The sequence below is a fragment of the Cricetulus griseus genome, chromosome 4, assembly GCF_003668045.3.
Source record: "Cricetulus griseus strain 17A/GY chromosome 4, alternate assembly CriGri-PICRH-1.0, whole genome shotgun sequence".
Classification (NCBI taxonomy): Eukaryota; Metazoa; Chordata; class Mammalia; order Rodentia; family Cricetidae; genus Cricetulus; species Cricetulus griseus.
The window spans coordinates 51,774,104-51,789,508 of record NC_048597.1 but is presented as its reverse complement, the minus strand read 5'-3'; the positions used below and the strand labels follow the sequence as shown (position 1 = coordinate 51,789,508).

General features: G+C 43.4%; 1 protein-coding gene across 1 annotated transcript; it reads left to right on the top strand.

The window, feature by feature from the left end:
* Nucleotides 1–2,581: 2,581 nt before the first annotated feature.
* On the top strand, nt 2,582–7,289 carry LOC100758878 (cytochrome c oxidase copper chaperone). Its single transcript, XM_027412695.2, has 3 exons — nt 2,582–2,781; nt 4,769–4,857; nt 7,152–7,289. The coding sequence occupies exons 1-2, from the start codon at nt 2,675–2,677 to the stop codon at nt 4,851–4,853; spliced, it is 192 nt and encodes a 63-aa protein (XP_027268496.1). The 5' UTR covers nt 2,582–2,674; the 3' UTR covers nt 4,854–4,857; nt 7,152–7,289.
* Nucleotides 7,290–15,405: the final 8,116 nt, after the last annotated feature.

Genomic DNA, 15,405 nt, shown 5'->3' with positions numbered 1-15,405 from the left:
CACAGAAGCAGCTTTTGTAGGTCATGGGTGCTCAAGAGACAGCCAAGGGTTTATTTCAGTTTCAGATAGAGCAATCAAAAGAAAGCAAGGACAGAAGCTTGCTCTGCTTGGGGTCTGCTGCTACTAACTAAGGATGTCACACAGAGAACTGTTGTGGTCAGCTACTAATTAAGGGTGTCAGACAGGGAACTGTTGTGGTCAGCTACTCACTAACGGTGTCAGACAGAGAACTGTTGTGGTCAGCTACTCACTAACGGTGTCAGACAGAGAACTATTGTGGCCAGTCAATACCAATTCTGTTAAGAAAAAAAGGGGGTTCAACACAAAAATACAACTCTCACATCAAAGAGGACAAGAGGTAGTTTATTCTGGAGACAGATATGAATGGCCATGGCCATGGGAACACAGTTTCACATTACTCCAAATTCCACATTCCAATATGGCAACAGTTTCATGTAGTTTTAAGTAAAAGATCAAAAAAATCATAAATCAAAATACTCCCCAAATATAGTGGTAAAAACATTAGGTAGACAGTCACAAGAAGGTGAGGAAATCTCAGCCATAGTCACTCTCAGATAGTAGTCTTAGCCTTTAGGTTGGTGGGAACTAGAGGGTCTGTTTGTATATTCCAAAGGATTTACCTAATGCTCACAAAGATATGAGGTCATGTACCGAAGGGGCAATAAAAGCCAACTAAGGGGGCTAACTAAAGCTGCTCCAAGACAACTTGACTGTAGACTAATATTCCACCCTCCCTACATCATTGAAGTTCTAATCAATTGATCAGCCTTGCAGGAAGTTCAGAGTGAGGTGGGATTCATTTCAGGAACTTTCCTTCACAAAGGGAAAAATGGGATGAAAAAAAAAAACATCAGTTACAAAAAGTTTTAGTTTTTCTTTTTTCCCTCTTTTGGCCTACAATTTGTATCAAACTCAATCCTCGTAATTCCCTAAATTTTTCAGTTCTCTCTTTTTCTTTCTTGCTCATTTAATATACTTACAAGATGCAGTAGCACAAGAAAATACAGGTTAGCGGTTCTAAAATAAAAGTTACTTTGCATTTAGATACATTGCATGAGATAGTAAATGCCACACCAGGAGAGGTAGAACCTCGGGAGCTACTTAACTCTGAACAAATGACATCCATCCCAGAACTTCAGTTTGTTATGAAGATTAAATGACTCACAAACTCAGCACTACATGGAAGCTACTGTGCTGGAGATTATACTGTTCCTACTCAGATTTAAGAAATGTCAGGAAAACATATTTTTAATTTTATTAATTGGCATAGTGACAAATATATGATTGGACAATTTATACTAAAACCATTTGGGAACTGAAGATACATAACTCAGTTGATAGAGCCTAGCATTCGGGAAGCCCTTCTAATCCAGGCCTGGATGGCTCACACTTAATGATCAGTTCAGGGTCATCGAGCTTAGGGTAGAGACCCTGTCTAAAATATTTGTATTTTTAAAAATAACAACCCTCCCTCCCATTAGCTCAAAGCTAGTGTAAGGAAGTCACACAAGCATGTGCCCAGTCCCATCTTAGTGAACTTCTATAGAGTTAGAATGGCCGGTTTGAAGCAATGGAGGGTTTTACACTTTCAGAATCAGTTACCTTTTTATTCACTTATCCAACACACACACACACACACACACACACACACACACACACACACACACAGAGAGAGAGAGAGAGAGAGAGAGAGAGAGAGAGAGAGAGAGAGAGAGACAGAGCATGACAGTTGAAACTAGACAAAAAATAAAACCCTTCAGCTCTTCTTTCATAACAACTATTTCATGGGGTGTTAGCTGAAGATTTAGCGTATATGCCTGAGAGGAATAGGAGGTAGGAGACCTTTGCCCCCAACATCTATAGATTGAACAACGTGAAGGGGGAGGGGAATGAAGGCGATCATGAGATGCCCCAGGATCTGGTACTCAAAGGAACTGGCTTTCACTAATGGTCTCTCTTATGGCTCTCAGAGAAGTCATTTTGTTTTCTTCGGCTCTCATTTCAATATCCATGCTAGGGTTTTAGCTCTCAGCTGTTTCCCTACCCTCCACCTTTGCAAGACCTGCCCAAATACACTTTAACACTCTGGGTGAAATGAGCAAGTCAAATCCGAAGGAGAAGTCGATGATGCCTCAACTCTATGTGAAGCAACAGAGGAAAGCTGGGAATGGAAAGGAGGCCTTCCCCAGGGAAGAGCACACAAAATTGGTTGTTTAGTGACGAAAGGTCAATCCTGAAAACATGCATACAGGTACTGAACTGAATATGTTATATTTAGGAATATATATGTACAATAACAGTTTTAAAAAAAAAGAGGCCAGGAATTTGAAGGACAGCGGGGAAGGGGTATGCATATGTGTTTGTAGGGAGGAAAGGGAAAGGGAAAAATGTTGCAATTAAATTAACAGTCTCCAAAATAGAAAACATTCTGGCGACCTTTTCACCTTTGCGCCTGCGCCCGAAGCCACGCCCTGAGGTCAATTCCCTCCTCCCGCTTATTTTGCACACGCGCATCTGAGGCTCTCTGCGGTTCTGAGAGGCGGGACTTCCTGCCCTCTTTAGCGTGACTGCGGAAGTGGATGCAGACAACTCAGGTTGGCCACTGCTTGGGATCTTTGGGCGTGTGCGCTCGCCGCTGCTTTCGGCTGGAAAGATGCCGGGTCTGGCCGCCGCCAGCCCTGCCCCGCCTGAGGCTCAGGAGAAGAAGCCGCTGAAGCCGTGCTGCGCCTGCCCGGAGACCAAGAAGGCGCGCGATGCGTGGTCAGTGCGCAGCCGGGGAGGGACGGCCGGGCTTCCGTAGGCTCAGCTCAGCTCCGCTCCGCTCTGCTCTCCGGCACTCCGGAGTGACCGGAACCCATAGCTTCGCAGCCGCCTCTGTTCCCTGAACGCGCACCTCCGTCTGTTAGGGTAACGGGAGAGGGCAAGAGGTCAGGTTGGCCCCAAGGTTCTCCTTTATTCCTTGCTACCATGCCCTTGACCCTTCCTGGGTATTAGGTCCGGATGTATAGAAGTGCGTATGCTTTGGCTTAAAGGAACAGCCATCATTATACCACTTAGCAAGGCCAAAGTGTAAAACAGTCAGGTAATTTCTAAGAATTTTTCCAAAACGTGCGCGTGTAGTAGGACACAGGATACATTTTTGTATGGCTCCCCTTTCCACTTTTAACGGGCCGAAGGTTAAAAGGCAGCCTGTCTGGGGCTGGAGAGATGGCTGTGTGTTTTAAGAGAACTGGTTACCCATCTAGAGGACCTGGCTTCGATTCCCAACACCCACCTGGTCGCTAACAAGACTCTTTAGCTCCAGTCCCCGAGGAGTCCGACGCCTTCTTCTGGCTTTTACGAGCACTGCATATTCATGGTGTACCAAAAAAACGTGTAGGCCAAACAACCATACACATAAAAACATACATTTTAAAACCTGTCTACAATATAGGTACATTAATGTTTACCTTACCAAGTCACGAAAGGTTTTGTTTGATCTCACTTTTATGATGTCGCAGATTCTGGCGAAGATCTCATTAGGAGTCCTCCGTTAATGTGACTATATGTCTCCATCTGTCCCATCAAAGTAGAAAAGTGATAGTAGAAACAGATACGGTGCTCATGCCTGTAATCTCATTACTGGGGGGACTGTAGCAGGAGGATTGCCACTGCTTAAGTCTAGCCTGAGCAACAGTGAGACCAAGTCTTAAAAAAAAAAAAAAAGCCATACACAAAAGAGAAATTATTTGGCTATGTAGTAAGATAGTAAGAGTGTACCTTAGTACACTCTATTATCATCACTACTTTGCAAGCCATACTGTAAGTGGAGAATTTAAAGATCTGTCTGATACTGAGGGTCCTGCAATAGTAATACCTGCTTATGGAAACTTTAGGAAATGTGATGTCAAGATTAGGAGCTTAGAAATACAGACAGACCTTGAAGACCGATCCTCTGACTTGGTGACTTTGTACAAGGTACTTAACACATGTCTGCTACCCATGTGTGTTGAATGAGTCCAGCATTTCTGTAAGGTTGTCCATCCCACCCAGTCTCTCATTGGCTGGTAAGGATTTTAATAGTAGACTCCCATTTCCCAACTCCTTTGAGACAGGATCTTGACATGTAGCCCAAGCTGGCCTCTTATGCAGGATTTTTTCAGCCCTAGCTTTCCAGATGTGATTTTAGGCGTTGAGTCAGTACATTCTAGCTCTTACAGTTACTTGGTAGATTTTATCAGTAAAATGTCCCTTAATCTTTCAACGAAGGATTCATCTTGTGGCTTGTAGCTACCAGATCTTTTTTGATGTTTATGTTGTTGGGTGTTTAATGATTAAAAGTAGGTTTAAGTGTGTTTGAATGTAAGGAGAAACAGGAAGTTAGTTTCTGTACAATAATGGGCCCACAAGTTAACCTCGTCCCTTCATTTAATATAAATATTTTACTCAGTTTATTTCACTCTAAAGAAATGTTTATTATTCCTTGAGTATAGACTAAAGATACCATTTGCTATGCATAATTGTTTCACCTAGTTAGAACCTTCCCCAAACAACAACAAAAACAAACCTCAGAACCTTATTTCTGTGGAACCATCATAAGAACAAATACAGGGAGCAAAGGAGCCAAGCTGTTTGGTATAGTAGAGTTTTGTTTCTGACTTCAGCCACATTCTGTGTACTTCACTGACTCACTGGCCTGCGCTGTCATATTCCCCACCAATGTGCTTAATGTCAGTTTATTAGGTAACCAATGCACTTTATTTTACAGCATCATTGAGAAAGGAGAAGAACACTGTGGACATCTCATTGAGGCCCACAAGGAGTGCATGAGAGCTCTGGGGTTTAAGATATGACGTGGTGAGTTAACCGCATTGCTTCAAGTCTGTGTATTACTCTACAGAGTTAGCTGCCAGGCAGCATTCTTCCGAGAAGGTAGCGCCCCCCCCCCCCATTAATCTAGCGTGTTTCAATAGCACTTAAAGGTAGCTTTTCTGTTCCTAGTATGGGGTGGTGAATGATGGCAACAGTTTGAGAGCAACCAGGAAGTCTGAGACACGAGTGTTAAGCTTTTGAGAACTGGTTTGACAACAGCCTTTGGAGTTACATCACAGTCTGCATTAAGGTCTTGTTAGTGAGGCTTTTCCCTCCCATGCCCCATGTGAAGTAGGAGCATGTTTCCCTGCCACTGTTCCAGCCATATCTTCCTACGGTGGTAGAGGCGTCCTGTAGCTACATTCTCCAATGGTAAACGCTAGCAGTTAAATTGGGCCTAATGAGGTCGGGGAACTGAGTTCTCAATTTAGAAAAAGGTTAACAGTTGTAGGTGGCTAGCAGCTACTCTTGTCTTTATGGTCACCACCTGTACTCTGAGCATCTTCTTACAATGATCACCCTGCTTCCCTCCAGCTAGGATGTATGCTCTGGGAAGCGTCCGGTTTCACTCCCAGCCTGTCCCCGAGCACTTAGAACACTGCCTGGCGCATAGCAGGTGCTGGATAGGGTACTGTTCATTAAGTGAATGTGTGAATGAATAGGGAATTAGTGGTGGTTCAGTGTAGCAGGATTCCTGAGGTGGGCTTAGCAGGATCAGAAGGAGGGAACCTCCACCTCCAGGCAAACATTCTATTTGTGCCTCTCTCAGGTCACACCTCACTGCCACTCCTAATTTAGCAACATCAGAAAGATAGCAAAGCCACATGCCAGCTTGATAATAGTGGAGAGCTGGTTTCTTTCTCTTTCACCTCTCTTTGGAATGTCACACATGACTCCTCATGGTCTTTGAAGTATAGAAAGGAGATGAGTGCCACTTACCCATAAGAAGTGTAACAGGAGAAGAAGAGTGTTTAAACACACAGGCCCCAACACCTGTATGTACATGGCCTTTTTGTTCTAGCTCTTTCTCCACTGTTAGGTTAAGCTTTGCCTAGAGCATCATGGGGGAATTTTGGAGCCACAGTGAAGGGCAGTGGTGGGATTACATTCTCTGAACAGAGGCACTGTGTGTTTTCCTCCTAACACTTTGTGAGCTCTTACGGCCAGCATGCCCAGTTTTGGGATCGTACATTACCTTAATCTTCAATACTAAGACTTATAATGAATGCTAATGAAAAAGAGCTCTTGCTGGAATGCATGGGAGCATATACCTTAGAGCCAAGCCCCTGGCTGTAGTAAACTCCAGCACAACTACCCGCCCTGCTCTGAGATGAGCTTGATCAAATTGGTGTGTCTCTTAGACTGATAGACCATATTTTCTGAGAACCTCTTCAGAGGAAAAATACTTTACAAACTGGGTTGTTCCAGCAGTGATCACAAAAGTTCCTTGATTCAAAACCTAAATAGGTGTTAATCAGGGCTGGCTCTTTCACAGCCAGCCCCTTCTGATTTGTGTAGCCAGTACCATGAAGTCAGGGTGTGGCAGGCTGTTGAAATGGTACACAACTCCATTTCTGGTTCCTTTTCCTGCTCACACCTTTGCTTAAGAACAATAGTTCTTCCTTCAAGCATTTTAGGAAAAAGGGAATTTAGGTGTCTGTCTGTCCTTTCTAAATCAAACAAAGGGAACAGGTTTAGAAGTTCTTGCGTTAGAGTTGACTGCCCGAGTAACCATCTTTTCAATGGTACTCCATCTTGCCTAGGGACAAGGGTGGGGGCAGATAAGAGGTCAAGGCAAAAAGCCTAGTGCTGTGGAGACCAGGCCAGCAGCACTGTCCTCTGCTTGCCTTTGTTTGCCCTTGGGTCAAGGAGGAGCTTCCCACAGCGACATTGTACTGAACTGACCTTCCTTCCACCTTTATCGTGGAGTGTTGCCGGAAGTTCTTGAATCGGCCGAGACTTGCAGGTCTCTCCTATTTAATGTCTAAAAGCACAGTGCCTTGGTGTGTTTTTAAAGGTACTTCTAAGAAAATCGTGTTTTCACCTCACCAAAAGCTTCCAAAGATTAGTAATTGTAATGAACAGTTTCAGGGGTGTTGTTAATTAAGCTAAACTAGAATTGTGAAAAGCAATCTTTGTTTCATGTCTGGTCTAGAAGAATTGTGCAGTTACTGAATATTTCAGAGAAACATTTCTTTCTGATAATCTTAAGCCCCTAAGTCCCTAGGTCTGCTTTGATGTTTTAACTCTGACTTTCTAAAATAAAATCTCTCCTGTAGGTGGCCTACTTTGTGAGTGAATGATCCCTGAAGAATGAAGAAGAGTAAATATTTTGGAAGTTCTTTGGTGAACTTTGATAAATGGATAAAGTATTTATAATTTATTAAAAAACAAAAGGAAAGAAAATGTGGTGAACAGTCTTCGTTGTGGTTCTTTTTCTGTCCCTCACATACCCATATAACTTTTTGTTCAGTTTCCTTTTTCTCTTACAGCGTATAGTAGCAACTCTTGTGCTATGAGTTTCTGTTGCTTGTTATTGTGGCATCATGGGATTGGACAGTTATTGTTAAGTAAAACAGATTTTTCTCTAACCAGTAAAACCTCCAAAATTAGGTATATGGAAGTAGGAATGGACATCTTTCACTGTTCAGAATGACGCCACAGCCATATCATCTCTGTCAAGACTCACAGTTGACCATATTTTAGTGAATTGAGTTGAAAATCTCAAATACAGGCTGGAGATTCAGCTCAGTGACTTGAGAACTTGCCTGGTATACAGAAAGCCTTGAGTTCTAACCTCAAACAAATACAAACCTCAAGATAAAAAATGCTGAGGAATGTCACTAGAGGAATATTTCATCTTCATGTGTGGTGGGGTGGCAAGGTTGATTCCTTTACAGAATAAAAGCTCAGAGCCTTTAAGACTCTGACCTAATTAATTGGTTAAGTGTGTGCTTTTTTTCTCTTTTCCGCCTTTTGTTCTGGTAGTAGTCATTGTGCTGGGATTGGACCTAGGGTCTTAGGCAAATAAGGGAAGTATTCTGCCAATAAGCTTTGTCCCTGGCCCTGTGTTCACTGTTTATATTGTGATGGAGAGAGGGTCTCACTAAGTTGCCTAGGCAGGAACTGAACATGCTCTGAGGCCTTCAACTTGGAATCCTGCTGCTTTAACCTCCCCAGTAGCTAGGATTACAGCCCCAGCAAGTTGATGGCTTTGAAGGACCACAGACTTGTCACAGTGTCTTTGATCTCTTTTCTCATCTGAACAGAAACAATCTAAGGTTTTGTGAGCACTAATGTCATTTATAAATCACCTGGGCACTAGTATGTAGTGTTATTAGAATTCTCAATTCTTTGATTCATTAGTCATAGTTTTACTTAACATGCTTTTGGATATAATATTTTTAATAAGTGCTATACAGTTTACAGAGAAGACCAACTTCCCATCCAGGACAGTCCCTTGGTAGATTGATTGGTTTATTTGTTTTGTTTTTTGAGACAGTTTCTTTGTGTAGCTTTGTAGACCAGGCTGGCCTCGAACTCCCAGAGATCCGTGTGCCCTTGGCAGTTTGTTACTCAGACTGCTTACGTATGTCCTAGACTACAAAGGGGAAGACAGATCAACAACCCTAGTAGCCAATGCTAAGTTTTCAATAAACTGTTGCAGACACCCTCTGTGTTTACATTTGGGGAAAGTTGAGACAGGGTCTTTCCTTGTAGCTCAGGTAGCCTTGAACTTGAGCTCTTGCCTCTGCATCCTGCATACTGTAGTTACAGTTACAAGTATGTGCAATCATACTCTAAATTATAAAAAAAGATTTTATTCTATGTGTCTGATTGTTTTCCTGTGTGTGTGTGTCTGTACCCTGTGTGTACTAGTGCAATCAGAGGCCAGAAAATGTCAGAGACCCTGGGACTGGAGTTACAGACCCCCTTTGCAAGAGCAGCAAACACTTAACCACCGAGTCATCTCTCCAGTCCTAGTTACACATATTTTAAAGTGGAAATGAGACTTTTAAAAAATATTTTCTAAATGTACTCTTATTTACTAATGAGATTGTATTCTCTCTTCCCGGTAATATTTTACTCCCAGTTAGTAGAATTCTGCATCATTAGCGGCATGAATTCATTCTGTGTCGTACTGTAACTTAACCAGTACATTGTCTGTGCACTCAGTATGTATGTGTCAGACACCACCTCCAGCAATTGCATCTTAAACCAAGGCAGGGGGTGTCAGATGCATAAATTCTGGTGTGTGAGAGAGGAGAGAGAGAGAGATGTTGTTGGTTGGTTTGTGGTCATGTGAAGAAGAAATCACCAGAAACCCACCAGCCTATCACGCAGTGAAGGGTAACTAGAGATTATGCATGTTTTCAAGGCTGCTGATGGGTACTGTCCAGTTCATATTTAGAAAGGCAATATCCACATGTTTCGTAGTGTCTGAGGGGGCCATTTCCCTCAGCTTGGAGGCGATGCATTGATATTTTGACCTTTTCCAGTTTGGTATTGTCACCTGATTTGTAAGGAACTAAAGCAATCATTGACAGTACATCCCAGAAGGCCCTCTGCCTATCCTTCCCTGGTGCACAACCATCCCAGAGACAGTATGCAGCCTTTCAGGACCAATACTCAGATATTAACACAGTGACAGAAGAGTAAAGAATTTGATCTCGTAGGTGACCACCGAATTCTGACACACCTCTTTACTATGTCTTTCTTAGGCTCAGTAATTCCTAAACTCAGTATAGACACTTTTACACTCTAACAGTTGCCTTTGTCTAATGTTGAAATGATCAACTTCAAAGTTATTGAAAACAGGCCATGTCCCCAGGCAGGGCCAATCTTAGAATTACTACTCTGCTCCCTGGGTCTGCGGTGATACTTCTGGAGAAACTGTAATCCCTACTTCCCAGGTGAGGTGAGTATAGGTGTTCAGAGACAAATAGCTGACAGCCTGGCCTGTACGTCTAAGATCGTTGGCATCTGAGCCCAGTGCTTACTGTACGAGGTACCTGATAAAAATTCACACTCGGATATGTATTTATCCAGTACATATTTAGTGAAGGCTGATGGTGTGTCAGAACAGCCCTAAATATTGACTATGTGATCTGACTTACTGTTTCCTCTGTTGGAATGGGGAATGACAGCTGTGAACAAGTGAATTTATTAAGTACAAAGTAAGCAAAGTCAGAGAACAAAAAGCAAAAGCCCATCAAAGCAGGTGCTCAAAGCAGCTAGCAGAAACTAACAGGAAATCCCTGTGGAGGCAGCCAGCTGGAGTTCCTGTTTCAGAGTCGGGGTGGGGCAGGGCATCTCTTGTAAAGGAGCACACTTTACAACAGAAAGGTAACATCCCCAAATCAGCTGCTTACAATTATCCAGCAGAAACCAACTGGGAAGCCGAGGCAGCTGGAATTCCTCACTGAGAGGATCCTCCCAGCTTCCCCTTCCCACTGCAGGCATTTTGTATTATGGGATAAATAGACTCTGATGGAAATAGTTCACTTTCTAGCAGTTCTCAGGGGCGTTATGCCTTAAATGCCCTTGCCTGCTTGCTTTTTCCCTCTCCCTGTTTCTGTGCCCAGGGGTCCTGACCCAGGATGGATGTTGAAGGACACTTGACATAAACCAACTGCTTGGGTCTAAAGCAGTGGTTCTCAACCTATGGCTCATGACCCCTTTGTGGGTTGAATGACCTTTTCATGCCCATTGCCTAAGATCATTAGAAAACACAAACATTTATATTCATAGCACTAGCAAAATTACAGCTTTAAGTAGCAATGAAAATAATAGGGTTGTAGGTTACCCCAACATGAGGAGCTGTATTAAAGAGTTGCAGCATTAGGAAGGTTAAGAACCACTGCTCTAAAGTGTGTGCATGGCAGGAGGGTGGGGTAGGATAGGGTGGGGGTCAAGGGGCAACACCATTTCCAGAGCCAGCTTCTCAATGAACTCAAACAACACATGACAATAAACATTACATATACAGACTGTCCTCCAGGCACAGAGACGTTGAATAAGGGCACACTGTTTCATCTTTTGGTGTTCTCAGAGTACAAAGATTCATAATATGTACACTCTGCTCATAAGGAGCTTCTAATCTGATGAGTAAATAAATAAAAAGTCAGGAATGAAAATCTGAATTTTTTTTTTTTTTACTATGATGGGTATTCAAGGTGCTTCCCACAGGAGTTCATGTATAACTGCCCACCGATTCTTTATTTAGCTATTAAAAACTTAAGGGCTGGAAGATGGCTCAGTTGATTAAGTGCCTGCCTCACAAGCGTGAAGACTTGAGTTCCAATCTTCAGCCCCATATAAAAGCCAGGTGCAGAAGTGTGCATCTGTAACCCCAACACTGTGTGTGTGTGTGTGTGTGTGTGTGTGTGTGTGTGAGCTGTCAAACAGGCAGCTCTCCAGAGTTCCTAGCTTACTGGCCACCCAGTCTAGCCAGTATGAGCTCCTGGTTCACAGAGAAGACAAGTCTCTAAAAAGGGGGGGGGGCTAGGAGTGGGGAGAATCAATATGCTATTGACCTTGACTTCTAGCCTGTACGTGCATATGTACCCACATGAACATATATATGCTCATACCACAGACACACACACACACACACACACACACACACACACACACACACACACACACACACACACACACCATGGAGTCTGATTTGTATTGGCCAACTAATCCTGACTATGAGGCCTGCCTACCTCGGTGTGTGGTTGACATACCCAGTGCCACTCCATTGAAGAAAACTGATTTCCCCTCTCCTAGAAGAACCAATTGCATTTTCCAGACACAGCAGGGCCAATGCACACATATAAACTCAAAGAGACTTGTGACAGCATGTAGAAGACCTTCGAAGGTTCAAGCCAGACAAAACTCCAGCACAGGAGAAAGAAATCAGCACCAAGTCCCACCCCTAACCAAGAAGGCACATGCCTTAAATCCCAGCACTCAGGAGGTGGAGGCAAGTGGGGAATCTCTCTGAATTCAAGTCTAGCCTCTTCTACATAGTGAATTCCTGGCCAGCCAGGGCTACAAGACCCCGTCTTATAAAAAAATAAAAATAAAAATAAAAAAGGTAGAACTTAGACATGTCACCTTTTGTCAAGTCTAGTGAGTTCAATAGCATGTATAGAAAATTCCCATCAAGAAAAATGAGCACCAGTATATGAGTCCAGAGATGGGACAACTCTTCATGCAATTGTGTATGGTAGTTACTGGTGCCACCCAGCACCAGGGCCTATTTCATCTCAAAGTTCTCTCTTCCAAGACCAATGAAACCAGGTGTGCTCGTTCTTATTCAAGACAGACCAAAGAGGCAGAAACCTGTCCCCAAGCATGGAATCTCTAAATCCACTTCTCAGTCTTCTTGAGCAATATTGTTACATGTATTTTTATGAAACAATAGTCAGTGGCACACCTAAGGCTAAGTGATTTAAACAGGGCCCGCCTCTTCCATATCTTGTCAGATCTCTGGGAAAAAAACTGAAGTTCTGTTTCACAGGAGGAAAGGGTCAATGGCTATTGAGTCAGAAACTAGTTTTCCATCTCACCCACCTAACCACGAGGTCATCCTGGATGGTCAGATTGCATGTACAAGATCAGTTCCTCTAAGAGTTGACTCAAATGTCAAGGAGAAATCTTGGTGAAGCATGAGAGATCAGTGTCCAGTTTTGTAGAATCCAACAGCCATCAAGTGTTCAGGAAGCTATTCCCTGAAGAAGAGCGTGTGGTGGGGGATCTGAGCCAGGACACATTCACCTCCAAGAAGCCATAAGCAACACGGAGGATGTGGCCCTCACTAGTCAGAAGTCAGGACACAGGAGGTGTCATGTCTGTGACCATGGCAAAGTCAGACCTTGAGCAACCTAGGCTGTTCCTGTTTATCTGTCCTCATGCTTAGGCATGCCGTCTCCTCACCATGTTACCTACAAGTGTTGGTTGCACAGCTGGATGAGAGGTCTCAGGCCACATTCCCATCATGATGCATACCTAGAAAACTAGGCTTGCCAGACACATCTGTTCCCTATTCCCCAAATGCCCACCCCGGCTGGAGAGCACCTGCCCAGATTCCAGACCCCCCTAAATCACCTCCCTGAAATTGTTTCCCCTTATTCTTTGTGCTCCCATCAGAGATTTGCCTTTGACCTTGAGGTCATCTTTATTAAAATTGCAGTTTCTTTCCCAGGTTTTCCCTCTAGATTAGAAAACAAAGCAAAGCAAAACAAAACAGAAAAACCCCTCCCTTTTCCATTTACCTCACAGCTTGTCTGAATAAGGTTACTGACTTAAATTGTCAAATAACGTTACTTCTGTTTCTTTCCACTGTGTGTGTGTGTGTTTTCAGGTCTGTGGGTTTCCTCAGGCCATACTACCTTAACAGACACAATATATTTTCTCTTTTATCTTTATCAAACTGACTTTTTAAAAAAGACCCAATTTCCTGTTATTGTATTCTGCTGGTCTATGGGCATTAATCTCACCACTCAAACATAGTCAGATCCTCTGTTATAATACATGTATATAGGTGTTATCAACTCCCTCACATACCTTTGTAGAATGGTGTAGTGGAAAATTACAATTTAGACTAACACTGACCTAGGCTTTATTCATTGTTCACATATTAACTCTTTGATCTTAGGCAAGTTTCTTAGCTACTTTAAGCCTGTTTTTTCCATTAAAGGCGGAAGAGGAGGGACTTATGTAGTGAGACCCTGTCAAAAAATTAGATAATAAAACTATAGGTATCTTATTTAACACTAGAAAATGATAGCAGCTTGATAAATGTTAGTGCCCTAGGCTCAGTTAATCACAGGTGACTGGTAGGGCTCCTAGACAAACCAGCAGTGATTATTACTTGACCTGCCTGTCTCTTTAAAGAGTTAGGGCCAAGACCTTGGGTAGTCTTGCTGTCCTGCTTTGAAATTCTATCTTGGGTAGAGCCTTGGTTGTTTCTCTGCCTGCCTGCCCTGACTTTCCTACCCTCAGCTGGCAGGGACTCCAATCCAGGGAGCCCCTTGCATGATGCACAAATAGCTGCTGCTTGCTAAAGTAGGCAGGTTGACTGGGAAGCAGGCAAATGACCAAAGCAGCGTATGGAAATTCCCACCCTCCACGACACAGAAAACATCACAGCCACACCTGAAATCCTAGCATGTGGGAGGCCAGGCAGGAAGATTGCCAAGAATTCTAGGCCAGCCTGGGTCATCTAGTGAGTTCCAGGTCAGCCTGGGCTGAAGTGACACCCAGGCTCAAAAAATAAAATGGAGAAAAACACCAAAAAGGCATCACAGGTCTAAAGCACGCTTGGTCTTTGTTCTCCAAATGCTCCAGCCCTTTTTTCTACCTCTCTCCAGAGAGGCTGAAATATGAAGCCATTTGCAGATCAATTGATTCCAATTAAAAATTTAAAATGCCTTCCAAGCATGCCAAGAACTTTCACACTTCAGACACTTCAGTAACTTTTTTTTTTTTTTTTTGGTTTTTCGAGACAGGGTTTCTCTGTGGCTTTGGAGACTATCCTGGAACTAGCTCTTGTAGACCAGGCTGGTCTCGAACTCACAGAGATCCACCTGACTTTGCCTCCCGAGTGCTGGGATTAAAGGCGTGCGCCACCAACGCCCGGCTCAGTAACTTCTGCCATCTCAGTCTCAACGACAAAATCTGCTTTCCCTCCCCCCCCTCAGCCCTGCCCTCTCCATACCACCCTTCTTCCTGGGTCACACTGTTCTTTAAACTTAATTTGGTAATTTGTTTAAGGCATCCAGTTGCCATTTGTTGTTTATAGGTTCTCCCTTGAAAAGCGGCATGCAGGTCCTTAGTGTGTGCTTAGTGAGTGTTTGTTGAGATGGAAACTTCAACAGCACATTTAACAATGTCTAATTTTTCCTCAGCGTTAGGTTGTTCAGTACAGTGGGTCCCTGTGGAGTTAGCTTTTGGATGGTTCCAGGCTAGTGAGCACTCACTTAAACTTTGGGAATAATAGGGCAAAGGTACTACCAACCCCAGCAGCCAGGATGGAGACCCAGTAAGCCCCAAGACCCCCACTACTGCCCCAGGAGCCAGGGTATCAAGTTTCTTGGTTTAATGTTTGCATAGCCCATATTTACTTCTCAGCAGTCCAAAGTGGATCCCCTGGGTTTGTTTAGAAGTTTCTGAGAAGTCTTCAGATGTCTTGGGAATGTGGAGCTGGGATTCAATGGATCTAGTTCGGCATGTTTGTCATTTAGCATTAAGTATGACAGTCTCGGGTTCAAATCCCAGCTTTGCTGCCTTCTCGGTGTTGGTAAATGTTACCGCTCAGAGGCTCCATTTCCCTCAGCTCTGGGAGAATGGTGATGAGTGAGTAATACATATATAAAATGTCCTTTGGTTGAGCACCAAATGAGTATTTCCTAGGTTGTCATTCTGATTTGAGGTTATTGGTATAGATGGGGTGGTGACTTGGGGGTGATGTGTTGCCGTTTATTAACTATTACTAGGTGGAGGTACTTGCAGAGGAGTGTCAACTTAGAGTTAAAGGAG

Bases quoted from the DNA above. Each gene is read 5' to 3' on its own strand.
- LOC100758878 (XM_027412695.2), top strand. From the start codon at position 2,675: ATGCCGGGTCTGGCCGCCGCCAGCCCTGCCCCGCCTGAGGCTCAGGAG. The intron at 2,782-4,768 runs GTCAGTGCGCAG...TTTATTTTACAG, and splicing joins AAGAAGGCGCGCGATGCGTG to CATCATTGAGAAAGGAGAAG.